The 27,556-nt window shown below is 49.2% G+C and overlaps 8 protein-coding genes across 8 annotated transcripts; 5 read left to right on the top strand and 3 right to left on the bottom strand.

The window, feature by feature from the left end:
- Positions 1-2,768: 2,768 nt before the first annotated feature.
- Positions 2,769-4,249, top strand: EJ05DRAFT_497460 (uncharacterized protein; the record flags this gene model as incomplete). The annotated part of the gene is made up of 4 exons (XM_033746536.1): positions 2,769-3,150; positions 3,214-3,284; positions 3,893-3,976; positions 4,142-4,249. The coding sequence occupies 4 exons, from the start codon at positions 2,769-2,771 to the stop codon at positions 4,247-4,249; spliced, it is 645 nt and encodes a 214-aa protein (XP_033603339.1).
- A 1,442-nt stretch (positions 4,250-5,691) lies between these two features.
- On the bottom strand, positions 5,692-7,444 carry EJ05DRAFT_473473 (galactose mutarotase-like protein). Its single transcript, XM_033743409.1, has 3 exons — positions 7,371-7,444; positions 6,689-7,265; positions 5,692-6,628 (listed from the first exon to the last, which is right to left on the bottom strand). The coding sequence occupies exons 2-3, from the start codon at positions 7,201-7,203 to the stop codon at positions 6,127-6,129; spliced, it is 1,017 nt and encodes a 338-aa protein (XP_033603340.1). The 5' UTR covers positions 7,204-7,265; positions 7,371-7,444; the 3' UTR covers positions 5,692-6,126.
- Positions 7,445-8,222: 778 nt separating this feature from the next.
- EJ05DRAFT_508127 (uncharacterized protein) lies at positions 8,223-10,016 on the bottom strand. Its single transcript, XM_033747982.1, has 2 exons — positions 9,389-10,016; positions 8,223-9,336 (listed from the first exon to the last, which is right to left on the bottom strand). Exons 1-2 carry the CDS (start codon positions 9,583-9,585, stop codon positions 8,559-8,561), a joined length of 975 nt encoding a protein of 324 aa, XP_033603341.1. The 5' UTR covers positions 9,586-10,016; the 3' UTR covers positions 8,223-8,558.
- A 4,247-nt stretch (positions 10,017-14,263) lies between these two features.
- EJ05DRAFT_483328 (cellular morphogenesis regulator dopa) lies at positions 14,264-20,114 on the top strand (the record flags this gene model as incomplete). The annotated part of the gene is made up of 5 exons (XM_033745243.1): positions 14,264-14,357; positions 14,418-14,542; positions 14,605-14,754; positions 14,786-18,733; positions 18,783-20,114. The coding sequence occupies 5 exons, from the start codon at positions 14,264-14,266 to the stop codon at positions 20,112-20,114; spliced, it is 5,649 nt and encodes a 1,882-aa protein (XP_033603342.1).
- A 458-nt stretch (positions 20,115-20,572) lies between these two features.
- Positions 20,573-21,560, top strand: EJ05DRAFT_483329 (NAD(P)-binding protein; the record flags this gene model as incomplete). Its single annotated transcript, XM_033745244.1, has 3 exons — positions 20,573-20,862; positions 20,917-21,042; positions 21,098-21,560. The coding sequence occupies 3 exons, from the start codon at positions 20,573-20,575 to the stop codon at positions 21,558-21,560; spliced, it is 879 nt and encodes a 292-aa protein (XP_033603343.1).
- Positions 21,561-22,089: 529 nt separating this feature from the next.
- Positions 22,090-24,767, top strand: EJ05DRAFT_473485 (uncharacterized protein). The gene has a single exon (XM_033743410.1). It carries the CDS (start codon positions 22,407-22,409, stop codon positions 24,657-24,659), a length of 2,253 nt encoding a protein of 750 aa, XP_033603344.1. The 5' UTR covers positions 22,090-22,406; the 3' UTR covers positions 24,660-24,767.
- Positions 24,768-24,987: 220 nt separating this feature from the next.
- EJ05DRAFT_449137 (oxidoreductase) lies at positions 24,988-26,307 on the top strand. Its single transcript, XM_033742326.1, has 3 exons — positions 24,988-25,835; positions 25,889-25,977; positions 26,045-26,307. The coding sequence occupies exons 1-3, from the start codon at positions 25,205-25,207 to the stop codon at positions 26,126-26,128; spliced, it is 804 nt and encodes a 267-aa protein (XP_033603345.1). The 5' UTR covers positions 24,988-25,204; the 3' UTR covers positions 26,129-26,307.
- Positions 26,264-27,521, bottom strand: EJ05DRAFT_245831 (uncharacterized protein). The gene has a single exon (XM_033740104.1). It carries the CDS (start codon positions 27,487-27,489, stop codon positions 26,713-26,715), a length of 777 nt encoding a protein of 258 aa, XP_033603346.1. The 5' UTR covers positions 27,490-27,521; the 3' UTR covers positions 26,264-26,712.
- Between the last annotated feature and the right edge of the window lie 35 nt (positions 27,522-27,556).

The raw sequence follows: 27,556 nt of genomic DNA on the forward strand, positions 1-27,556 counted from the left end.
ATACAAACTCGACGCTATAATTCACCCAACACCTACTAAAGACTCACAGTTCTAGAAGCTCGGAATCACCAATACTAACGACGATCAGACCTGCTGTGCCAGTGCTTCGGGTTTATGCCTCGACGCGGAAACATCATGCGAGCTACACGCCGATAGAGACAACTACGCAAAGTAGCCTCGCACTCATAAATGCTCGGCCGAATGCTAGTAGTGCTTGAAGCATTCTTGACAAAGCTTGATATGGACTTAGTGCGCTTCGTCAGCCACGTGTGTAGACGGCCTCTCCGCGTCCGGGAACGGAACGATCTTATATCCGAGAACATGGCTTTGTATACAGCCGCTAGTACTTTGGATTTTGCTATCCAGGTTTTGCAGTGTTCTCGATAATCAAAGAATGACTTGTGCAAATTGACAGAACTGTCAGCATCCCAAGGAGTTTAGTCCAGGGCTTTGTCTCTATGTGAATGTACACTTATTACTGCGGATCTATTCGAGTACCCATAGCCATCGAGACATATCTGTTGCTCTGTATAGAACTCCTGGGGTGCGCCTGAAGAATGATAGATGTTCAAAAAAGACACTTCTAGAACACGAAGTTTTGCTTCAAAAGCCTGCGCATGCGGGACGAAGGCGAACATTGGACCTATGAGGCTTAGATATGATTACAACATAGCAGACTATGCGCCGAAGGCGGGAACTGCTGCTGGTGCTTGACACGCCACGCATATGTGCCTCTTCTTCAGCAACATGTATCTAACATCTGCCATCATAGAGATGTAAAAAGTGTGGCAAATCATTGTTAGAGTATGCAAGGCTCTGATTGATTCCCCGAGACATGTTCCGCGGAGCCACCAATGCTGATGGTATTACCAGAGAATGCCACGGCTCCTAATGCGAAACTGGTGCTTGTCGTTGGCAACCAATCACACTGATAGTGTTATTAAAAACGGTTCGATATTCGGTCTTTTGGTTTTACTAAGTCGTAGTGATAAGTATTATGTACAGTTTCTTTATGGCGTTCCAGGGAGATAGCAAACGATGCGGAACCCCAGGCTGAATCCGAGGTCCTGCTACAGACTTGATATCTGTGGCATATTCATGGTAGCATTCCTTACTGAGTTCTCTATGGTAAGTCGTTCAAAGCTTGAGGTAATTGTATACGAGGAGTGGGTAATAGTAGACATTCAAATCGCCTATGTTTTTTGTTGCCGGATGATGATGTAGTCGGAGGCGTGATGGATCGTTGTTCAGCAATCAATCGAGCCAATGGGCTGCAGTGAGTGTGAATAAGTAATTCAAATCGGTATCATCAATCCAGTATCGATAGACTTGTGACGTGGGTTCCTATTATTTAAGAATACAGATCTCGTTAGCCGTAGCAAGAGAGAGGGTGATCCATGACTACGCAAGAAGGAGACGGGTTCGGGCTTAAGGCACTGTCGGCGATTCTGTAGAGCGGGCGCCGACCGTAAAACGTTGGGACGGAGCAACCTGCAAGGTAGAGGGCGGCATCGACAAGTTCCAAATATCAGAATCCGGCGGCCGGTCAGCCCCACCGATTTTCATAGAAGCCAGTCCATCTCACCGGCCGTCTGCTGCCTCGCAAGCGATACAGCGAACAGGACTCGAGACTGACGTGAGACATACCAGTTCAGCTATGTAGCCACGACCTCGTCGTAATCCAGATCTCAGAAACCGTCGCAGGCCTCATCCAAGACTCTAAGCTCGCTGAGCCTACCACGATTCTGTCGAGGGGATGCCGTGTACCCAGCACCACTCCGGGCAAGCATACCCTCCCGCATTCGCGATCCACATTTGGTGCGCGGTCAAGAGATTACCCCTGTCTGGAAGCTGAGCATCCAGCCTCCTTGCAATAATCCTCGTGTGATGACACTAGCGCGCCAATCTGGTCGCATGAGGACAGCTATTATTCGGACTGTACACTGCGCCTATGATCAATGCAGATTCTGGGATCCTCGCAATGGTTATGTGTCATCACAGACATTCTTTACTGCCAAGCTCGATTATCATTATGATGGTTCGTTACATTCCGTGCGGCAGGTCATGTATATACTACTACTGTCACGACATCACTCAGATAACAAGCATTGAACGCATAGATGGACAGGCGTTGTGCAGACCCCAGTGTGGATCTCAGGGACACATGCGAACTGTACAGCAATCGAACCACGACTACACCACTGCTTAAAAACACTCATCGGCAACGTCTGGTGTGCCATTCACCGAGCTTATGGGGGTACGAAGAGGTTGGAGTAAGCCTTCAGTGAGCTCTACATCGACGACAGATCCCGGTGGCAAACGATCGCCCCACATTCGACTGTTCGCAACCATCTTAAACCCCGATGCGAGTGTATCAGTGGTGAGTAGCTGAGGCTGGTGAGCTATTACAGAAAGACGATGTCATCGACAGTGTGATATTCCTATTTCGACTTTTCTCCTTCACGACTAATAGTCTAATGGGACCTTTGAGTCTTAGCGGGTATCGATGATGACTAAGTTTTGAACCCAAAGCTGTCTATTGAGCCAAGCTTTACCAAGCCAGCAGATCTCGGTTCCAGCTGCCGCATGACACACCATCTTGCGCTCACGCGTCCCTGTTGTTCAGCCCCCGGTCGAGCCTGCAGCTTCGCGACAAGAACCCGAGCATCACAACGCATACGATCCGAGTCGGATGCGAGCAGTTGTGTCTCGGCAAATCGACTCGCAATTTATCGACTTCATCGTGTACGCAGCACAAATGAGTGACGATGGCACAGCACGAGCATTCAGGAAAGCGAGCGTTCGAGCAACACCAGGCGGTAGATTTGACGACAAATATAGTATTCAAATCATCCCTATTGCGGGACTTAACCATATTGCGGAATGCACTTGTCAAGATTTGCTTACAAGCAGACCACATTTGCACCATCAATCCCATCGACGATATCGCCAAAACCTTCTCTGTCACCTCAGGGACCAACCCGTTCGAAAGTCTCAACTGCACTTTCCCCCTCATTCGGACCACGTTCCTGGAATTGTGTGGCCACGGGGCTCTCAATTCTGGACAAGCATGGCCACTGCTCTTCAACAGCCAGTTGTATAGGTGCGATACGCGGCCCTTGGGCAGTACTTTCCCGCAGATACCATGTGGTTTGCGGCCTGGACCGCCGGTCCTCTCACCCGTACCGTGGGTCTAACTAAACACTCACATAGGCATGATTGGGCCATCCCAGTTTGATTTAACTCCAAGACAAGGTGATCTTGTGCGCAAGCATCGATCAGACGTCAGTGCGCTTTTGTTGAATCAGGCTCGGCGGACTGTCTGTCCTATTCGGGAGCAAGTCAGCTAAGGGCGAGTAAATTGGATCGATGGAAGTGCAATGCACGAAGCTTGTATAGGCAAACGCTGTAGGTCTTGATATGATAAGATTCTCAGGAGACGAACTGACAATTAATGCTTGTGGAGTTTTCTAGTCGGTCCCCAGGACAACGCGTATCATTCATGGGGCTGTGCCTAGAAAATAGAAACAACGCACATTTCAAGTCTGCTGCGACCTGGGATAGATAGTCGTACCGGTTTCAGTGCGCCAGTACCTCAATATGGCTCACATAGTCACGCGTCTATCATAATGCATGAGTCATGATACGCAGATAGTGAACAGGTAAGTGGCTCCCTTACATCCATCCATGTATGCACGGTTGTAAGGTTTTGCTTACTTGTAAAGGACTACCACTATAGCGACTTCACTATATGTTGTGCATATGGATATGTCTATACGTCAGAAGAATGAGCAACGTGACCACGAACGGCTGGCGTATCTACTCCAGCCGTACCAGAGATTTTACATGCAACCAATCAGCAGCGCACTGTGAAGCACTAACATAGACACAGACCAATCCAGATCGTGGTTCACCATATGAGCTCTGGACAGAACCATCACAGCACACGACACAGAATCTCATTGTCAAGATACGAGTACGTCGTACACGCACCACTCGGCCAAAGAAGAGCCAAGCCACCCCACAGCTCGTGTTCCATCGTATAGAGTTTGTGTGCGTTGAACGCACACATCCATCCGCTCCAACGGCGAACCAAGCGATCCAATCAAAACAACCCAAGCCCCCTCTCATATGTTGATAGCTCCAAACACGCGCCCCACTTCGCCTGGGCCCGCTCAACTTCTCGCATTTCTCGGACCCAACGTCGCGGAATACCTGCCCTGCACTGCCTGCGCGCATCTATGACTAAGCAGACCAGGGCTTTGAAGGGTAGGTGTGTGCAGATGCTTGTATAGGTATCCTTTGCGATGTGTGCATCGTGACTCTTGCTCGTCAATTACGAGCAGTCAAGAGATGCTCTACTACCTAACCCCGAGAGAAGCATGCCCGGGGTACAAGCAGAGGGATACAGCTCCGCTCGGGCCTGGCACGCGTCTTCTCCACACTTGAGACCATCCCAATCATACTCACTCATCAACATCCGGCGTTATGTTATTCTGTTAAATCCGGAGCACGTGCCTGGTACATCATGCACTGCGCACAATCAGCTGAGACAAGAGCCTGGCGAGACAGGTAGATAGATATGCCTGAGGCAACATCACAGCACGCATCTGCATCCCATCTGCATCATCATCATCATCTCGGCATGCATCATGTCCAGCGCGTGTCACCATCATGATCATGCAGCGGGCGGCCCGACATCCGCCGGGAGAACATGGACATGAAATCATGATGCAAATGAGTATCGACTCTTGATCCTGATGATGCATCAGATCAGATAAACACCAGGAGGGGGGTGATCTACAAGAGGAAGGTCGAAGCAGAAGCAGAAGCAGAAGGATCCCAGTCCGGGGATTCAAGGCTTACCGGCCCGCACCCGTAGTTAAAGCTAATTATATGAATAATGTCAATGATAATATCATGGCTGGAGGACTGGACAAGTCACGTAAGTAGATAAAAGGTTGAATTGCCCAAGGAGGGGGGCTCGCCAAGACTTCTACAAGGACTTGTTGACTTTGACTAAACCTGCTCGCCCTTTTGATGTGGAGTCGGAGCAAGGGGGGGGCTGTGGAGTTCAGGAGTGGGTTCTGTGAGGATTATTGCAAGTGTGGAGTATGGTTAGCGGAGTACTATGCCCCACGGATCACCGTTGCATGAGCTTATACTGCAGTGGTGTTTGCCTTTTCTGTACTACTACCTATTACCCCATGTTACTTACTATGCACTATGCACTACACTACATTACCTACCGACTTGTAGTGGAGATGTGCATCCAAGTGATCGGTTGAACTTCGCTAGTCCTTCTCTGTCGACCCTGGAAGAAAAGAAAAGAAATACGGAGATGAGCTTTGGCCCCGCCGCGATTGGCCATCACTAACCATTTTACCATGACATACACGGTAGTCTTGCTTTGTAGATTGCGTTGGGCATTGCGCCCAGCCGCCCAGCCACCCAACCACCCGGGTAGGAGAATTTATCAATAGCCTTAGCGCGCGTAGTGATTTAGACTTATTCGAGCCAGCACCAAAACTTGCATGGCGTGATATAGGTAGTAGGTACGTAGGAAGGTGGAGCCCTCTCCGTGCAAAAAATGCGACAGCAGTTCCTGGGAAGTGACCCATTAATTATTTAGCTCTTCACGTTTTGGCCAGATTCAGGCAGAATTTATATACCAAGTCATTATATTGATTGGGCCGCAGTTCTTGACTTACTACTTAAATTTTGGCCTTGGGCCGCACGTCTTTTACCTGTTTAGGTGTACAAGTATTAACATGAAATAATTGTTAACCCTTGTTCCAAGTACCTCATGTCCTTAGAAAGCGACTACTATGCTACCTAGAGTGGATACTACCACGATAAAGGTGCTAAGGATGCCAAGGGTAGGCTGTTCGCCAAGGAACTTATGAAAATACTAAAAGCCGCTTTCAGATAAGTAAAAATGACTCGAGGGCCAGAATAGGTCAAAGCCAGTTCCCAGCGGGTACTAGCGTATCGACATCGCTCATAGATCTAGCAGAAAGTTTTATGGCGCAAACTGAACAGAACACGCCATCACGTGAGTCATTAGGAACTAGTGGTATGCTGTTTCACTCCAGCCAGCCTTAGGAGATATCTTGCAGAGTAGCCTTATGATTCCCAAGTGCGGTACACAATTCTCGTGCCGTACCTTTCACCCTGTCGCAAGATCACCATGCTTTTGTGCTCATCGACATTGACAGCATTGACATAGCGACTAGGCTCCACACAGAATCCAGATCGTTTGCCGCGGGCTGGCTGGCCCGGTACAGCAGGGACATCGATATACTTACCAGTATAAAACTGGAAAGCGGGCTCTGTACTGAGAACCTCGAGATGAATTCTCGAGCTTGGATGGTAGAAAGATGCCTTCAAGTCTAGAGGCTGTGGGCGCGTGTCTAGAGGGATACTGGAAGGGTCCAAATTCGATATGAAGCAGTCATCAATGTCTGGCTTCTCAGAACCAAGCGTGAAGGTCTTGTCCTTGGCCAAGCCCGGATATTCGATGATCGGGCCAGTCGGTATTCCACCGTCGTCGACCTTTTGATAGTGAATCGTAGACAAAGTGACCTCAGTCCCACTAATATCAGGCGCTTGGGCGAGATTGAAGTAGCTAAGTCACATGAGTGAGAACACATAGCCATTGTGCAAATAATAATAAAAACGGTCCTACCTGTGATTGGTCATTCCCACAGCAGTTTCGCCGACCTCGTCACCAATCAGCTGCGCTTCGTACTCCATCTCAAGTATAGTCTTATCCACTCCGTCCTCTTTGGTGATGTGCGGCATATACCAGACCTTGGCTTCAACGGTCCCAGGAAAGCCTTCTTCTTCATGCTTACTTGTCAATGTGAACAACACAGCGTCTCTTTCGGTGCCATCGATGCTCGCGCGCTTGGTATTCTCTGCTTTCCAATCTCTCTTGCCCCATCCTTTCACACCACCATGTAGACTATTGGATCCATTGTTCGCGCTCAATTGGTAGCTTTGACTATTGAGGTGGTTGACTCGGGCACTCGAAATGCGATTCGCAATACGCCCAATCGTCTCTCCAAAGTACGGTGAATTGTGAGCGACGTAGTCTGCAGAGGTTGGGAACCCCTGCACTATGTTTTTGCCGTTAACTTCTATGGATTTGATTATAGCCCCGAGAGGTAGAAATGATACTGAAGGCAAAGGGCTTGTCATGGCGGACCGGGGTATACTTTTTTGTCGATGGCGGAGAATTCCGCGAATCAGGACTCTCGTGCCTAATAATGTTGCAGTCAGCTTATGATGTTCGGGGATGAGTAAGGTTGCATTAGAGTCGGAAGAATCGCAGCGCTTTTCATAAACGATTTACAAGGGCTAGGTACCACTGTACTGAGTAATCTGGGACTCGACAGAGGGCGGAGAATATGCGCCACTTACGGGGAAGTATGAGGATACCAAGGAGAAAGATGTGACGAGGACGAGTTCGTAGAGGATGCGCGAAACAACAGGTCTTTATGGGCCCACTGGCTGGGTGGGTTTTCGGCATGTCGAAGAACATTAGCCTATGGGCACGATCTTTGGGATCCTTGTTCGGGAGATCATTGTGTGGCTAGAGCGAAGGCTACATCGTGCATAAACGACGTCCCACCGGAGGCAAGACCCCAAAATTGTGAAGAAAAGTGCATGATTCTAGAGATCGATTGAGCATGAAGGAGATCAAAGTGAAAATGACGTCGGCGAGCGATCAATGCAACGCGACTGAAGATGAATGTGTTGGGAGCGCGTTGAGGGGTATACTGGGAAAGAAGGCTCCGACCGCCGATCGGCTTGTTCCCCAGGCTTCTCACTTTCGATCACTATCGCTATCAATATTAGCACCCATGGACTACTACTGCACATTCCTTTTTCGAAGCCTCAGCCCAATTATCTGCGTACGCGGTGCTTGTTAACGGGCGCCATATTTCGGGACTTGCCGTTAAGTAGCCAGGCGAGGCCTGTGCCTGAACAGATATTTTTGATCCACACACATCTTGACTTGGGCTGAGAACTAGGCACGTGATAAGGACAGAGTTGCTAATGCCGGTGTTCCAATAGCGCCAGAAGCAACGGCGAAGCCCTCGAAAACTACTCCATAACGTCAAGTGTGAGACCTGAATAGGCGCTAACACGTCAGGTAGTGGTCAGTTGTATGCCATTGAGAGTACGTCGAGGCCGGAGCGAGTCAGTAAGATGAACAGGGTATCAATATTATTACTACTCTTGTAGATACCGTACAAGTGGTTGGAGACACCATCGACAAAGATGTGTGCTTCATATGCACAATCTATTTGGACACATTGCATCGTCCCATTATACAGTTTCCCAAAACGCCTGAGTCCCAGCAGTCCCAATGTATCAATTCCAGTGCGCCTCAACTGCTTGTCATTGACATAGCTTGCCGCTGGTGGTATCCCTTCCAGCTCCTGAGGTGCGGTGGTCGTAATTCGTGAAGTTGCCTGAGACGATTGGTCTAGCCATTCTCGTAAAAGCTAATCTGAGCTAGCTTCATCAAGAATTGAATAGCTTTCCCATCATGAGTTGCCAAAACCGTAGGAGTAGTCTCGCTGTTCCTCAGGCACGGCCCATTGATCCCATTGGGTATTTGTTTGCGTGTTGTTATTGAACAAATATTGAGGCTGGTCATATGCTAAGATGTTGTCCTCTGGCATGGAAGGATTCCCGAAGAAGGTGTCGTTGTTGGGCCAGGTTTCTGCTGCTAGCATAGGCATATCTGGTACTGCTGACGTCGATGCCCAGTTCGGATTGCTGAAGGAATCTTGGCCATCTGCACAGCTGTACGAATTCTGCCTCTCTGCACAGTTGAATGAATTTTGCCTATTGTGTGTAGGCTCTTGCTTGATGCTTTGCTGATGCGCCTGTGGGAAGAAATCGTTTGTTGGGGGTGTGATAGGAGTGATGACTGATTGTTCCCAGGAGTTGCCAGTGGGAGAAATAGGTGAGGCGACATTGGAGCTACCGTGATCGGAATCGGAGCCTATAGAGGCACCACGTCTATCTCGTAGACTAGCACCTTGCTCTAGTAGTCTAGTCCTCATCTTTGGGTAGTTTTCCTCGAAGGGGCCATAGTTTTCATAACGGATGTGCTCCTGTCCCTCTTCGAATTCAGCAGAGGAAACCATGTATAGGGCGTCGAGCCGAAGAAGCATGCTGTGAACAAGTGGATGTCCGGTCGTTTCATGTGTCTCCAAGGGCTCGCCTTCCCAGCAACCATGGGCGACACACCTCTGATAAAGGTTGCGCATGCCACGAACAAGCATAGCTTGCTGGTGTTCCAACATCTCTACATAGCTGCAGGTATATCAGCTTTGGAATTGGTGAGAGGACGAGAAATCAAAATTACCCTTTTGGATAGACCTTGTCTTGAGCACGTTTCCTTTCGCCGAAGAGACATGACACATTGTCACTTTTGCATCGCAAGCACGGCTGTGAACCGTCACACTTTGACTTTTTCAACCGACAGCGGTCGCACGCCTTGCAAACCCGTTTGCGCTCGACAGCTTCTACACTCGAGCCGAGTGACAAGTTTCTGGAACTCATGGAGACTGTGAAGGTGGGTGGAAATGTATGGAGGAAGAATATATAAAAGTGGGCAATGACGAATTTAAGTAGTTGTGGGCAAATAAATGAAGGCCTGGTTGGGATGGAGCTTGGAGTGTGGGACTGATGGTGCAATAGATGGCATAGAATGAGACTAAAGTAAACAGGACCTATGATATAAACAGTACCATGGCATTGGAGGTGGTGGAAGTTGGGGCCCAGGAAACAGTAGTTCTGGTAGTAGGTAGGTAGGTATGCAGAGGCAGGCGATATATATCGAGAATGGCAGAAAGCGCGCTACATGACGGCAATGCGACAATGACGACTCTTTTAATGCGCAGCTCCAGGCCCAGGTCTAGGTCCCGCTTCCGTCCAGGTCAAGGTCAAGTCAAGGTTTTTCGACTGACAAGACAGCGCAGTTAAGGTCCGAGTTCACCACCGAACGTTGCGAGAGAGGATCCACCACCTTGACTGACTGATGCACGCAGGACGCCCCCGGTCCCCCCCCCTTCCCCCGGCAGTACGTAGTACACGCCAAGCAGGACTTATTGTAAATTACGGAGTGAACAACCCATGCAAGCTAACAAAGCAGGTCTAATATTGTGATGCCTGAGCCCCACTCGTACAGCCTGACAGACCTCTTTCGTGCATACCGGCAAAACCTTGGAACATTGGGTACGTATATTTAATACCGCTACCAGGTAGGATCTGGTACTTCCGTCTAGCGCAGACCGCGTGCACTTGCCCAGCTAGCTGCATACATACCTACTACTACGCAAACGATGACTAACCCACTAGGTAGTAGTAGTAGTAGTAGTACTAGGCACCTTACCTATCCAAAGGTGGAGGTACCTCTAGTACCTCCAGTACCTCCACTACATAGGTACCGTGGCCCCATGCACCCAGCTAGTAAAATTAGCTGACTTAGCCTTAAGCAACAAAGTACTCACCTCCAACCTCAGACCTGGCGCTGTGCAGCCTCAGGTGGGCTGCTCTTCCACCCACTCTCGGCATCTTCCACCCGCCTGCGCGTCAACATCACCTCGCCCTCGACTTCGATGATCAACCACTTAATCAATATACACTATCTGTATGGACACTGTTTCTCACATTGGAATTATCCAGGCTCCTATTGTCCGCTGTATCACACCATCTGACTTGCTACATCACATTATTCCTCCTGGGTGTGCTGTGCTAGCTGCTCAATATCTTATTGCATTGGAATAGCAGCCCTGACCACTGCCCCAGCCACAGCAATGTCTTTGTGCAATTTCACCGCTTCGACATCACATCCCACTAATGATAGAATCGCATTCATCGGACGTTCTGTCTGGTCTGCTGTTTCTATTCTCGATCGCTGCACAAGTCGCAACATCCTGGCTAGCCGCGTGGCTTCTTGGCTTTTTTTCGCTCGTGTTTTCGCTTTCTACAGCGGACCGAGCGTCGGCTTCCTGACAGACGACAATCCTGCAGCCAAGCCGGGTTACATCTTCATCTCTGCTATTAATTACTACCCAACTGGATTCTCGTTCTCGTGTAGCCGCTCCGTGCAATCCTTCCGTACTGACAGCATCGACTGGATGCCGACCATCTATAGATACTCCATGACTCCTCTAACGCATCAAACAACAGGGGAAACGGTGACTACTCACATCTTTGCCTGAGCAGTCGGATCATTTCTATATGCCAATCTGGTAAGCCGCCAACCCGGGTCTTTAATACCCAAGAGCCAAGGCCAGGTCTCTGCCCGTACACGATAACAGACATGGCATGGTCAGAGAACTCGTTACTTGTAGGTTATGGCGCTGTCTTGCAGGTCTCCTTGTCTTCGTCTTCAGACCCTTGGATCCCATAATCCGTCAATTTCGGGTATCTGTTTCGTCGTGCTCATTACTACAAATTGGATCAATGAGCAGTCACACTGCTACTTTACATGCCTTAGGCACTACTTACGCAGACACCTTTGGAAGCAGCCTGGCCTCTACTTTTCTTCAATACATCTATCATGATAACTGCAGCTATAGCGATCGCCAAAATAATAGTGATCAGGTGTAGTGGTAGTGTGCTGCTGACACAGCATGTCTGACTTTCCACTGCAAGGTTTCACCTGGGCAGTGTCCCGCATCAACGCACGCGATCACGGGTCCCAGTCTTCGAGATTACCATTTTTCTTACGTTCGGACAGAATTGCCTCGTCCGCCTACGATGCGAAGGTCTTTGTGCGGATCGTAAACTTTCTCTTTCGCCTTCTCCCACGGCGTAGTGCGAGATTCGTCCGAGGGTGGGCTCCATGGGTCAGACATCCAATGCGCAGTGTTATTTTCACCTACAGCAAAGCACCTCGCGTTTACGATTTCCACCTCAAGGTAGCGGCAAGGGCATTTGCGCTCCGGTCATTCGCTCGTCTGACAGAATGAACTTGTTTTCGTGACGCCTCATCGGTAACTGCAGTTCTCAAAGCCCGATACAAATCGTGTTGCTCTAGGTGCGTGCCAAAAACGACATAGTAGCATTGCACACCTCCGGGACTGTTTGTGATAACCCTGTACGGATCGACGGACGGCATGGCATCTGAAAACAGCGCTGTTACTCACGAATCAGAGCCTCAGAGTACAAAGTGGTGTCATCCAAATCCCGCACCCGGGAGTAACAAAAGGCCTTGACAGATCGTAATACGACACGGAGCCGGATAATGTCGATGCCGATAGCTCGAAATCGAAGGACAGCACCCTGTCCTGCGGGAATCATCTTGACTTGAATCCTTAAAAGAAACCTCTTTAGGCCAACGCAATTTTGACCTGTCCAGCCTCATGATCAGGTTTCGTCAGTCACCGCTGGACTTCGATCTCTACCATCATGTTGTGTATTATATTGCGATCACTGGTCCTTGAACTCGTAACGTATCCCTACCGCCCCATACGCGTAAAGTTTGGCTTGCATTCATGCATCATGTCAGTTGTCAGATCAGCCCCGTCTTAAGATATCACTGTCAGCCCTCGGTCACCGTCCTGCATGACTCATATATTACTTCCAGAAATTGAGATACTACCTTGATTGTCTCCGGGAAGCCACGATTTCATGGGAAAATTTCTGACCCAGCGGTTTGGGGCAAGCCAAGGAATGAGTACTCTTGTCTCCCGCAGCAAATGCAATACATACAATAAATTGATGCTAAGTCTCTGGTGCACTATTCATTGCGTCCCAACTACACAGATGCACAGCCCACTTACTCTTCGCCATGCCATGGAAAGGCCTCGATGCTCGAGAGTGCTCAGAATATAATGTCGTATCGAAAACTTTCTCAGAGGTCCTTGCACCTTGGTGCTATGATGATGGGTATAGTGATCTCCATTGTCACGTTGTCGTATTTCTGCAGTATACTCCTAGGCCTTCGCGAAGCCTCACCGGCTGAATTCCGTAAGCTTTCTTTCATAATACGTCCACCGACCACTGGGTTTAGTAGCTTTGCGTTCGTACTGTAAAAAACACATGAAATACCTAACCTCACCCCTAGCTCGAGCATGCGTATCGGCTGGCGAAGCGACCCATCCATGTTCCGACTTCTGTAGTGCATTTCTGACTGTGTTGGTGTAGCGGAACAAATGCCACGGCACAGCCATGTACGCGTAACAACAGCTGTACATTGATAGTAAGAGCGACGCTCTGCCGTCTCCCATACCAGACGCTTTCTGGTTTGTGGTGCGAGAGCTACATCCATATAAGGCTAGAGAAACTGCTTCGTCAGCTTCGTCAGCATAGGTCGTCGCTCGCTTTCAACGCCAATCGGACGGTCTCAGCCTGTTGGTACTGTGTAATCTTCTGTCGAATCAATTTTTGGAATCTCACTGGCTTGGGTTGGCCGTATATAGCAAGTTTACGCTTTAAACCGCGGTATCAGTGTCGCTCAGGGTGAAGAGATATTGATGAGCTCATCCTTCGAGGGCAGAAGTCACGGCGAACGTACGAATTAATTGCTTAATTCTACAAGTGTGCCTTTCAACAGAGCAGGACCTTGTCTCTCGAAACAACCTACGGCCAACGGTTGAGTCGAAAGGAATATACTGGTACGATTCCATATTCTATAGCGGTTCTATTCGAACTAATCAGCCTCTGACACCTCGGTGTCCTCTATGAATCATAATGCGCGTCCGTCTCTCGCATCCAAGCTTCGAGCCGGGTAGGGTTGTGAGGTTGTCATACTCGGTCCGTATATTAATCTTACGAGAATGGAAACGCTGCGAGGTAATGTAGATCTGCCGCTGACAAGAGCAGTGAGTTGCATGTCACTGAATGGCATTTTTGTCATTATGAAGGAGAAAACTAGCCACAGGAACGAGCCGATGGGCCATTCAGTGAACCTCAAAGTGAATCATAAACATTGATATATATGAACTTGCTGAGATGCGTCATGAAGCCAATAAAAGAGTATGAAACTGCTCTGACGACGCTCCAACGATGACACACGGTATTGGTGAAACTGATGCCTTAGGCCAAGGTCACCAGTGGGGCTCTAATGTTCAGCCCTACGGAGCTCAACGACTCCACCCAAAAATGACAGCTTGCGTAACGCATATTACAAGCTCAGGCAGCACCACTTTCTCTACACAACATTGACGTGCGCAATGCTGTGGAAAAGAGCGAGACTAATGCGACAAAAGCTCCATTGCGCTGTTTAACCATGACGCTTGAACCAGGTCGCCGCCCAGTCTCCCCAGTAAGCTCTGGGAGATCATCACCAGTACCACGGGTACTGCGCAGAGAAGCGGAAGAGGGTATGTAGGTGACATGAGCTACATCTGGTACTACAAGTCACTAACTCAACTCTCCGTCAGGATTGTACAAGAAAGATAAGAACCTGCGTCGATATGCGCAAGGTATCGAACGTGCACTGTCCTTCTTCGAGACGCCTCAGCAAGAGTGGGCCGACTACATCTCATTTCTCGCACGCCTCTTGAAGGTTTGTAATCCCCTTAAATCCATGCGCTCAAGAGTACGACAGACGAGGCTCACCAAGACTAGGCAGTTCAATCGTATACTGGTGAAGTCGATGCCATTCCGTACAGCCCGACTATTGCAACGCGTCTCGCACAATGTATGAACCCAACGCTGCCATCTGGTGTGCATCAGAAAGCACTGGACGTATACAACCAGATCTTCGAGATCTTAGGGGTCCGTCTGCTCTTATAACGACTTTGCTAAGAGCAGCCCCAAACTCACATGTCACCAGAAAGACTCACTAAGTCGAGACCTCAACCTCTATTTCCCGGGCTTGGCCGCCTTGCCATCGTTTGCTTCACTCACTGTCAGACCTCTATTCATATCTCTCGTCGAGTCCCATATCCTCACTCTGAATCCCGAGGCTCTTCGACCGGCCCTTAAGTCTATCATACTCTGTCTATTGCCTGGACTGGAAGAAGAGACAAGTGACGATTTCGAGCGGATTCTTAAAGTTCTAGACCACCTGGGTTCTGCTGTAAAGTTACAGAAAGAGACAGATGCGGCTGAAGAGGAGGCCAAGGATCCTTATTTCTGGCAATGTTTTTTCCTTGCCGTGATCACGAATCCTCCCCGGAGACATGGTGCTTTAGCATATCTCAACCGATATCTACCGAAATTCGACTTGCCAGGGTCTAAGGGATCCAAGGTCCCTACTGCAAATGGTGCGATCGCCATGCCACTGGAAGCCCAGGCAGCGGTCACTCCGGAGCCTGGGCTAATGATTCGATGTTTCGCTGCAGGTTTAACAGACGATCAAATACTCATTCAGAGAGGCTTCTTGGATCTTCTTGTGTCCAAGCTGCCGCTTGATTCCCCGGTTATACAAAAAAGTGGAAACAGGACGACCAAAGACCAGACAGATCTAGAGCTCTTGGTTTCCGCTGCTGTTGGAGTCGTCACACGTCGAGATATGAGTCTGAACCGACGGCTATGGTCATGGTTCCTGGGGCCAGAACCAACACAGGGAAGTGAGGAAGTCAGTGAGATTGACGCTAATCAGGTCTCGTCTCAGACTGCAGTATACTTCGAAGCGTATGGGCTTGAGCCACTTACGCAAAGTATTCTTGCCATGGTCAAGAAAGATTCGGCATTGCCATCCGTACGCGCGAGACCTTTTCGCATATGCTTGTCGCTTATGGATCGCTGGGAGGTGGGTGGTCTTGTCGTGCCGAAGATATTCATCCCTGCCTTACAGAGCGTAGAGCGATATAGCCATATTGCAAGTAAAGACGATGTCGACGAAGTCATGCGAAGTGCGAGTTTGTTCTTTGACGGCGTTGAAAGTGGACTCATTTGGAGTAAATTTCTTGAGTTACTGGTTCTCACGCTGAGGACCGACTCATCTGCAGGCGACGAAGCTAGTCAGAAACTCAAACTCGCCCGTTTTATCCTCAGCCGCTTCAACGTTCGCGAAGAAGAGATGATCCTCCATCACATGCCTCTCATCATAATTGCTGTGTTGATATTGGTCATCCAATACATCGGTCAAGGCATAGAAAGTCGGTTCTACAATTCAGAAGTGTCAATTAAGGTCCTTGAATTTGCAGAATGGCTAGTACAGCATCTGCCAGACAGAGCATTACGATCACATACGCAAGAACGAACGAAGCCTACGTCTGTGCGAACCACGAAAGATATCTTTAACGCGATTAGCAAATTTTATTTCGACCCTGAACTACAAGGAAATTTGGACGTTCAGAATACCCCTCTTTCTATCGACGAACTCGCACATCACTCAACTTCCTTGGCCGGCACATTGTTCTCCTCTTTTCTATCAGATGATCGCTCTGGAGACATGCTTGAAACGACGTCGAAAATTCTCTCTACCCTGCTTCAGAAGTCACAAAAATTTGAGGGTTTGAACAGTATGAACTTACTGGCTAATCTTCATAAGGCCCTTGAGTCGATCAACACCTCACCACTCGACTCGAACATGCCATATAAATCTGTCTTGGCGATGACCACTGTCCTGATCCCGCTCCAATCTGCTAGTCCGACGAAACCATTCATTGACGATGCGCATTTCCCTGATTTGCTTCAGCCCATGGTCAAGCTCCTATGGCACTATCTTTCTCCATGTACACCTAAATACCACGTCGAGTGTGTGAGATGTCTTTGGCAACTCCACACCTTATCATCCTCGAGTAGAATAGTTGAAGCGTCTATTACTGCATTGATGGCTCCTGACGTATCAGGCTCGCCGAAAGAGGGTTCTTCTGAAGCTGGAAGGCGCTTTACCATCATCTGGACTCATTTTATCAATGAGCGAAGTCAGAAGCATGTTGAAAGAGGAAGCCGCCCCGTCTCAAGATCGAACAGCTCGGTCGGTGTCGATTGCACGACGCTGAACAGCCTTGGCATCCAAGCCGTTCTCACAAGACCCTTATTTCGAATACTAGATGCTCTTGACGAAAACGGTTCAGAGCTTCAGCTTTTTGTCAAAAACTGGCTTCAGGATCTACCAAGCTTGAACAAGGTGTTCGACATCATATGTGCACATTTGCGTTCCCTCAATACTCTAAAGAGGAAAAGTACAAATCTACAGTCAACGCCAGTCTCGCAGGGGTTACAAACCGGAACAGCTGTCGTTACAGACATAAAGGAATGCTTGTATCAGCTGAGGCTGATTCACGGCATTCTTGGTCTGTCCTCGAGTAGGATATGGAGAACTCTCAATGACGAGAAAGTTCCACCATTAGACACTACGCATGCGAATGCCGAGGTGGTGACACTGCAAGTCTTCATTGTTCAAGCCGCCATGAGAGCTCTTGCCGTCTCCCCGCCACGGAAGGCCGCGGGTGCTGTGTATCTCACGAGTGAACTCCATCGCACCTCTATGGCCGTGCTTCAGCAGGTCCTTAGAGGTCCTTATGCTGCTCCTTTGAGGGAGTTCGAATTGGAGATACCTTTGATGTCACTCGTGCGGATATCCCCACCTGCGCTACAATCGATGATCCTGCACACTATAGTTTCTGCTTTGAAGCTTCGTAGTTTGAAGCCAGAGTCAGTGACAGAAGACCAAGGAAGAAAAGCATCGCGAGATCTCTCCAGTACATTAAGGCGTCTATCAGTATCTCAGGATCGTAGTGAACCAACTGTGTCATCGACACCACCGCCTCAGCTCATTGAGTGTCTGAAATTGGGATTCGCGTCGCCTTCGAGTCGTTTGATACTTGATGACTGGGTGCGATTCCTTGCCGAAGTTCTCCCAATGTTCGAAGACACCATGTATCAAAACCTTTTACCGCTGGTAGAGAGCTTCTGTGGTCAGATCGAGGAAGTCTTCGCCCAGCTGCGGACTACTTATAAGAATTCGCAACACACCTCACAGGTATCACCAGATACAACAATCATATCTCTCTTAGATGGGCTCGAGCAAATTCTCGAGAAGGCCCATAGCCGACTGACAGACGAGGAGTCTCGCCCCGCCACAGCGAAGAGTCCCGAGATGCAACAAGGGTTCTTTGGCAGCGTTGCCGGGGTCTTCTCTTCCGACTCTACACCACAAGCTAGATCATCTGTTGCGAACAGTCGGCTCACGGTGATTCTCTGCTTCCAAGACACTGTACGTCTCTGTTTTTCGATATGGTCATGGAACGGGTATAGCTACGGTGAAGGCAAACCTGATCCCGGGTCTTATGCCAGCTTTTTGTACGCCTCACTCAGGCTAAGGAATCGAGCCAGAAGGATTCTCGAGCATCTGTTTGCAGCCGAGGGCTTAGAGTCTCTTGAGACTCTAGCTGTTGTGTGGTGCCAGTCATCTCGCACAGAAACACGTGCTGAGGCAGTACTTGGTTTGTTGAACGTTCTAAATGGAGCAAAACCGAAGCACACCATACCAGCAATCTTCAATGCTATTTACAGCCGGACGAGTCCTGGAGCCCTTGAGTTTTCCAGAACCTCCTCTCTGTCCTCTGAACTCTCCGATACGGATCTTGTGGCATTTCTTGTCGAGTATACAAGATCCCTGGAAGATGATGCGATGGACGAAATCTGGCCAGATTGTACGACTTTCTTGAAGGATCTCTTGACAAATCCTATGCCTCATCGACAGATACTGCCGTTGCTACTCGAATGGGTTGCTCTCCTCGCGCAGAAGGTGGACAACACAAACTTCGGTGAACAAAAGAAGATGAGGAAAGAGCTTGGGGTATTTTCATCAAACCTATTGTCATACTAACTCTTGCTGACCGTCACAGGAACTTTTCACGCGCCTCCTAGCGGCTACATTTACTACGCGGCCCCAGAGTTTCTTGCAGGATCTATCGCAGATGGGTGTGCAAGACAAAGATACAGAGTCCGCAGCAAACATTCGTACGAAAAGAGCTACAGATGTCGTTGCAATTCTTGCAGATATCGTCCCTGACTTCTCCATCATCTTGCTGGACAATGATCGTATCATGAATGTCGCCACGGCAATATCCACAAATCTCGTCGGACCCGCGGTTCGCGCGAAGTCATTTCCCTCGAACATTTCCAGCACGATGTTGAATCTAACTCACCGACTTTCGAGAGTCGCCACTTCTTCGAAAGCCCTCAAAAAAGATATAACAGATGCATTCAACGACGCCCGATTTTTTTCTTTCTCTGAAACTGTGATGAAGAATCACTGGCTTGAAATTCTCAGACAGTGGTCATTCACCGATAAAGAACGGATGCCTGAGCTGCTTTCTCGTATCTCAGCTCCTGCAACTGCTGGTATCATGTTTGGCGTTGGAGCTGCTTCAGCTCGTCTCGAGGCTGATCGCAAGACTCAGTTCAATCTTCGTCGCATCGCACTCCTCATACTCTCGAGTGTAGATGACAACTTTGTCCCCATTCTACCAATTCTACAAGATCGGATTGTAGATTTACTTGCAGCGACGCCATCATCTTCTCCATCATCTGCTACTCGTGCTGAAATCTTCATGGTTCTCCGCGCTCTCGTCCTTAAGACTTCCGCTATCTCCTTAGCTTCTCTCTGGCCTGTGATAAATTCCGAGCTGACAGCCTCCATATCTGCCGTTGTCCCAGATGACGAAAGTCATGATAGATACAACAATCACTCTATCCTCATGGCCTGCAAACTCCTTGACACTCTAGTTATACTGGATCCCGAGGACTTCCAGCTTCACGAATGGTTGTATATTACTGACACCATTGACGGCCGCTACGGTCCCGCAGACTCTGCTCCGACCGCTCTTGTTGAAGCCGTTGCGGATACTCTTGCTGATACAACATCCTACGCACCACTCTCAGAATCTCATGATGATGACTTGGACAAAGAACCAATTCTAGGTCAGTCTAAGCTCGAGGCGATCCTGAACAGCGTCAAAGCCGATGCGAAGATGAATGGACTTGCGGGAACTGAAACAGATGTGACTACACTCTCTAGGGAGGAATTCACAGCGAGGGTGCTGAGACCATTCTTTGGTGAATTGAGTCTATGGGCTTTTGATCAGAGATATGCGATGAGATCGAGCGAGAAAGAAAGGATGGTGGATGGATTGATTGCGGATTTGTGTGGCGGTGGCATCGTTGGGGGTGAATAGGTTCAAGTACAAGCAATCACATAAATCCAGTTTGTCAGACTGGTTCTCGCTACAAGGGCTTTTTCGAACGACTTAAGCCCTGTACATGTGCTCGATCTGTTTACAAAACACATATTAAACAGATGCACCTTGATGCGCTACATCCAGCTGGCAATCAGATGCGCTTCAATTTCTACTCGATTCGATTGATGGTGCCACCAGAATGTTGCTCCTGACACAAACGACGGGACGCCTTAAACCATGGTGGTGAAAATAGTACTTAAGCGCGATGTCTTAACTCCGCTACAGTCTCTTTGCCCTATTTCCGTCAACAGGCCAGCTCCACAGACGTCATTGTCACCTATAGCATTCTGCGCCAATGTTTTAACGTATCACAGCGATATAAAGATACACACGAAGCACACTGATATTTTCGACGTCTTCCTATACCAGACTTTGCATCACAGAAAATATCTACGATGTCTCGGACACAAACTTGGCTCATCACAGGCGCATCTTCAGGCTTCGGCCAGTCGATCGGTATCGCAGCCTTGAATGCAGGACAGAGAGTAGTCGGAGCGACCCGTGATGTCGTCATGGCAAAACACTGTAATCCAGAATTTGCTGCGAAAGGCGGCATGTGGACGCGGTTAGATCCTGGACACCCAGAATCGCTTGCACACTTTGCTAAGGCGCAGGAAGAGTTTGACGTCGATGTCTTGGTGAACTGTGCGGGTTATGCGTTCATTGGTGGTGTAGAGGATACGAGGTCTGCTATTGTCGTATAATCACCAGCCAGGATCCATATCACTGACGATTCCAGCGAGCAAGAGATCCGCCATCAGATGGAGGTCAATTTCTACGGACCCATCCGTGCAATCAAAGCTGTTCTCCCAGCCATGCGCAGGAAGAAGCGTGGCCACATCGTCCTGATCAGTTCCGGCGCTGGGTACGTTTCTACGCCATGCTCATGCAAATAATAGACATCCATTTGACTAGGACAGCTTCATCGCCCGCCCTGGCCGCGGCGTCTACTCCGCAAGCAAATACGCCATTGAAGCCATCCACGAATCTCTCATGCACGAGACGCACTCGCTCGGCATCAAAACCCTCATCGTCGAGCCTGGTGCGTTTCGCACCGCCTTTTCTACCCGTCTCGTCACGCCTGCTGCGCACGAAAGCACAGGCGGTTACAGCGAGGCCTATAGGGGCACAAAGCTGGAGGCCATGCTACAGATGATGCATGGGAAAGATGGAGTGCCGCCGGAGAACTTGGCCAAGGGCGATCCGGATAAGGCGGCCAAGGCAATTGTGGACGCTGTCTTGGGTGGGCATGAGTACTTGAGGTTGATTCTCGGGCCCGATTGTGTTAAGGCCATGGAGGATAAGATTGGTGAGTTTCAGAGGGATCTGGAGTTGACGAGAGAGGTTAGTATGGGTACGGATGTGGTTGCGATGAAAGCATGAAAAAGAAAAGTGAGGATGTGATCTTTGGTGCTTGGGAAATTGTGGTCCGGGCGTGATGTTCACTGGGCCAAGACTGCTGGGTAGAACAGTTGGGGGATGATTAGGTGTGAGATCACATGTCTATCTCGCTCCCTGAAAGATATCATTATGTGCATCTAACAAAAAACTACCAGGAAGCAGAGGCTAGACGAAAGCTTACGGGGATTGGCTCAAGACATCGCGTCGTTTTTCTATAACAAGTAATAGAACAGGGCTCGCCTGCCTGCTTATGCTACATACCTTGTCCGCGACATGTCTGACGCCCCACCATATGTTGCACAGCATGAATTATCTACCAACAGCATACCGCTGTAGCTAATAACACTCGTTTACAGGCTGACGAGGAGCCTCATAGGACAAAATGAATGATCACACGAAGCTGAGCCAGGCGCTTACTGCATCCGGGGAGCTCGAGAGGCTGACCAGTCTGTTGAAACGGATATAGCCACCAACTCAGCAAAGCTCCAGCAACAGTCAGCCGCAATGCAAGGTAATAATTATGGATGCGCACTCTAAAAAGATCAAACATGAATCAAACTGCGCTTGACCATTAATCTCAGAAATAGACGCTCCTTGACAGACTGTGTCGCCTGGGTTCTTCAGCCACTGTTATTCATTAAGCCTACACCACCATCCTCGAATACTTGCCAGGATAGTACTACATCAATATGAACCCTTCCACTATCAGAGTCCTTGTTTGCGCAAATCAACATCACTACTTCTGTGTCACCTACGCGCAGATGAGACCTACTGTATTCCGGGTCACTGTTTACTACTCCAAATTCATATCTTGCTTTGATTGCATACATGTCCTCTCAGTCAAACGGTCATCAGATTCCTCTACTGCCATTAGAGCAGGTTGAAGATACCTACACGAACTCTCTACTGCAAAGTTCTTACTCTGACGATGTGTCTCTGAAACATTCCAAGGACTTAGGTCCGTATGCCCCAGTGATCGGGAGACTACCACGATGGGAGGTGACAGTGCATGTATTTGCCATATGTGCCACCGTTTCTGTTGTGTGGCCTAGCTTCAAGGAGCAGTACTGGCAGGACATTGGTCACTGGAGCCCTGAACTCCAAAATAACATTATGAAGGGGCTTCAAGTAGTGTCCAAGCTACATGAGATCATAATGGTGGCCTCGCTGGGCCACATTGTCCTTCACTATACTCGGAGGCTCCTTGTGGGCACGAGAGGTGTCCCATTGGGCCTTTTGGGGCCGTCTTATGTCGCTGGGTCTCCCTCCACACTTTTCCGGCGGTCTTTCTGGCGATGCTTTCGAGGAAAACATCTGCTATTTACGCTCCTGTTGATGTCGACATCTATACTTGTTCTGTTCCTCGGTCCCTCCTCAGCTGCCACTATGATTCCATCGCTGGACTGGTACTCGGCTGAAGGAGCACTACCAAAGGATCCAGAGGTCTACTTCATGGACATATCAAATTTGACTACGGCAGCCGAACAAATATGGCCCCAAAAGCTATCAACGACTCAACTCAGTCCTTATCAGAGGAGATCATGTCAGCCGGAATCTAATGTTATGGAGGCTCTGCTGGGACCGATATGCCCTTTCTCTGGGATATACAGCATAATACTATGGTTTGGAGCATGGAAATTGAGTGGCGCTCAGGATGTGCTTGTCGTCAAAGATTGGTCCAATAACGCACAGCGCCTGGTCATCGGTGAAGTCCTTCCTTCGGTACAGGACGGGAATGATGTTGCGAAAGGTGCGATCGCGACCGCAATACCGGAATTTCTGCTTACTGCAATATCTGGATATTGGGAATATTTGTCGCGGCGTAAACTTGGGAAGTTGGATCATATCAAGATGCCACAACTTCGTTTCGACGACGATATCGCACTTTACCAGCCACTGGTACATGTGAGCTGCACCATGACGCACCTCTCTCCAGACCTTGGGAACGTCACGTTTCCAAACCTTGTAGGTAGTCCTTGGGGCGATGCCAATCCCGATTTTGGAAGAGTCTCTCTTGATGTGGGAGCGAGCACTTGGCAGAGTATATCCCGTGTGAATACGACATTTGACTGGTACAAAGATCCGAACACAACCGCACAGTCATCATTGTTAGCATTGTCTAAGGTACCGGTGACTGATGTGCATGAAAATGGTACGACATTCCAGTCTCTGGCAATCGTTCCGTGTAGCATTGATGCACGATGGGCAGCCTCAGGCATTAGATATCAGCCTTGGAACTCCAGCATTGTCTCAAGCAATGTCAGTAATAACGCATTCCTTGGTTCCGAAGTATTCACAAAGCCTCCAAGAGCTTCGTCAAAGCGAGTCAGGGAGCGATATGGCATATCTGATCGGCCGATTGATCTACAGCTTGACTGGGCCCAGATGCTCAACTTTAACACATCAATGATTGACGGCGAAAACCAGTTGAACGCTACCACCATGAGTCAACTTCTATCCATTGGATTGAATGAACTCAACAACTACACTATCTTTCAGATGCCTAGTACGACGGACAACGACTCGGACGGAGTCATCAAAGAAACAGTGGCTCGTCTGCTTGGCTTTGTCGTCGCAGATTCAATATCGAGAACAATTCATTCGGGAATGGCACTCGCAGTAAGCGTTAACGACGGCAATGACACCTCAGAGGTCTTTGACACTCTGCGTGCTCCTGCGCAGAACTCAACCCGGGATTTCACCACTCTCTTCCGCTCCAGGCCAAACGCCGCTGTGCTGAAACTGCGCTTTGCCGTCGATCGCTATGGCTATGGATACTCTCTACGCAGCACCTCTACGAGAGCGGCCATTGCATGTCTGTTTCTTTTCAGCATCCTTGTGTTGGCTCACTCGCTGTACATGTTTGCGTCACGCGCTCGCGCAACATTGGTTTATTGCAGGTCGTGGGGGGATATTGGCGAGCTAGTGGCTCTCGCAGCGAGCTCTGCACCTTCGTCGGTGGCGTACGGTTCAGGTTCTGGAATGAGTTATGGCGAGACTGGGAGGAATGTTGTGTCGAGAATTCGAATGGCTGATAGCACTCATGACGAACCACAATTTGTCTTGGAGAGTAGTGTCTGAATTTATTGTAGCAATTGAGCTGTCTGGTGTCTTGAGTTTGTCCTGTAATCTTTGTGTCCATCTCTTCACCACGTCTCGTATCTGGTCGAAGATCTTCCCATTGGACGTGGTAGATAGTCTAGTCACCTATCTGATGATGAAGATCGAAGAATCTGCGTGTTTCTCGTGACCCTGAGACTGAGGCAAAACATAAAACCATGTTGGGTTAGCGTGGTATTTAGAGGGAAGCCCTAGGTATATTAAACGTCCCAAGACTAGAAGGTGTTTTAGACAGCGCGTCATAAGTGTTTCCATGATTTCACCATCAAAGATGATAATGGCAAGTGGTTTCCGTAGGTCGGCTAACGGTCGCCGAGTAATAGTTTCGTGTGAAGAAATGTGTTTGTCCCCCAGCCTCCGCACTGGGAGCGGCCTTTTCCCCGCATAACAAGGTTCTCACCGAGTCACGAGTCCACAACTTTCAAGTCTGTCATACGCAGAAAATAAGAACATCAGCAAACACCAAACATACAACTTCTTCGACTACCCATACAATCACATCAACAATGCCGCTCTACCAGCCACCCAACGTGTCAGCCCCTGTCCTATCTCAATTCTCACTCGCCGGCAAGATCGTGGCTGTGACGGGCGGCGCGCGAGGCATCGGCGTCGAAATCGTGCGTGGCCTCGCCGAGGCAGGTGCAGACGTAGCAGTCATCTACAGCTCATCCAAGGACGCACACGAGACAGCAGCAAACATCGCGAAAGACACTGGTGTCCGTGTTGAAGCCTTCCAGGCCGATGTCGGATCACGAGACTCGATCCTCAGCTGCATCGACAAGATCACAACGGAGTTCGGCCACGGAAAGCTCGATGTCGTCGTTGCAAACGCAGGTGTATGTGCGAACATCCCGGCGCTCGAATACACCGAGGAGACATGGGCGGCGAACAACCGTGTCAACTATGACGGCGTGATGTGGACCGCGCAGGCGGCGGGAAAGGTGTTCAAGAAGCAGGGCAAGGGCAACTTTATCATCACGGCGAGTGTGAGTGCGACGCTGGTCAATCTTCCTCAGCTCCAGGCGGCGTATAATGCGAGTAAGGCTGCGGTGGTGCACCTGGCGAAGTGTCTGGCGGTCGAATGGGTGGACTTTGCGCGGGTCAATTGTGTCTCGCCGGGCTTCATTCATACGGATAGTAAGGGTCACTGCTTATGAGCTTCGATGTGTGTGACTAATGGATTTATGTAGTGATCACTATGCAACCTAAAGAGATGATGGAGCAGTGGCTGCAGATGATACCCGGAAGACGTATATGTCACCCTGCGGAATTGAAGAGTGTAAGTTGACAGGGAAAGAGAGCCATTCCTGGTCCATCAAGGGAGACGCTGACACGCCAATGTTCAGGCTTATGTGTTTCTGGCCAGCGATTCGTGCTGCTACATGACCGGAGCGAATATGGTCATCGACGGCGGTTATACTCTTCCGTGAGTGGAGGGAGTCCGTAAGTACACAAGGAGTGCAATCAAGGCCTTAGCCAGGAATTACTATTGTTTATTGTGCTTCAAGCCTACCTCATCGGGACCAATATCAAGACATTCTGAGCAAGAAAGTTTCCAATCGATCTTTTGTTTGTGTGATGTCTGTGAGACAACATTGTCATAATTCATATATTGCACTCCGTGGTCCTATGCTACGATATGGCAACCCCTTAGCGAGTTCGGAATATCCCTGTTGATGCATGCGTGAAGCGGTCTCCGCGCTTCTTCGCTATCTCGCATCATGTTGCATAGAGCAATTTGCTGTAGGAAGCTTGTCGCTCTTGGCACGTCCCGTATCTGGTGCCCCTATCATGAGGCTGGTATTCCGTTCTGATTAATGTGGAGGTCCAAGTGATTTGATATAGAGTTATCTTTGGGAGAATTCATGATCCGGATCGAAGGTCTAAAGCCCTTCCCGACCCTTAGAAATGAGCGATCCCATCGGCTCTTCGAATGTTTTCTACTACATTGCGACTTTGATGCTCCCAGTCTAGAGGAAGTCTCGCGGATCCATGCATTTGCGGGTCTGAAGAGTCAAGGTTCCCTCCAGATTCTCAAGATCTGCAGCTTCTCCCATCCACCTTTCTTCCCACTGAACCCTGCTGTGAGTACCCTCCACTCCGAGCCCCACTGTCTGATACTTTGCTTGACTGCTTCAGGTTTGTTTTGGGCGCAAAGCAACACATATGCGACGCCACGTTTTGGATGGAGAATTACGGGAATCTCAGCCAATAGTTTGTTCGTGACCTCCATACCATTCACGCCGCCGGCGTATGATAGTGCGAGGAGGTGAGAGTCTCGAGCAAATGATGTTGCTGGACTCATAGTCGACCGGAGGTTGTACTCGGCATGTTTAACAGCATCTGGCAGATCCTCTGTTGGGACATATGGCGGGTTGAAGATAAGAACATCTACTAGCCCGGGCCGTATTGATGCTGTTAGATCGGTATTCAGAATATCTAATGATGTGGTCTTCAATGACCGCATTTCTGATATCGCCGTCTCCACGGTCTTTGAGGCAGCGTGGCAGGCAAAGCTGTTGATGTCAGTGCCGAGCGTGACAACGTCCGGGCGGCCAAGAATAATGTGTGCGTTGGCAGCGGCAAACGCAAGAACTACACCAGACCCAACACCGGTCTCGACGATCATCGGACTTCCATGTTGTTCATGCGCGGCCGAGAATCGCTGGTGAAGAAACGAGATTTCCGTTGCGGATGAAAGTGTATCCAAAAACAAGTATGAATCTTCATATGGCTCATAGATTCGATCGAAAGACACATGCGATGTATCTGGCGTCGGCAGCATGTCCATGCACGTCAAAGATGTTCCAGAAGCCCGGTTGGGTTGAAGGGTGATTTTCTGTATTGCGTTGCGGTGC

Source organism: Pseudovirgaria hyperparasitica (assembly GCF_010093815.1).
Source record: "Pseudovirgaria hyperparasitica strain CBS 121739 unplaced genomic scaffold EJ05scaffold_3, whole genome shotgun sequence".
Classification (NCBI taxonomy): Eukaryota; Fungi; Ascomycota; class Dothideomycetes; order Acrospermales; family Acrospermaceae; genus Pseudovirgaria; species Pseudovirgaria hyperparasitica.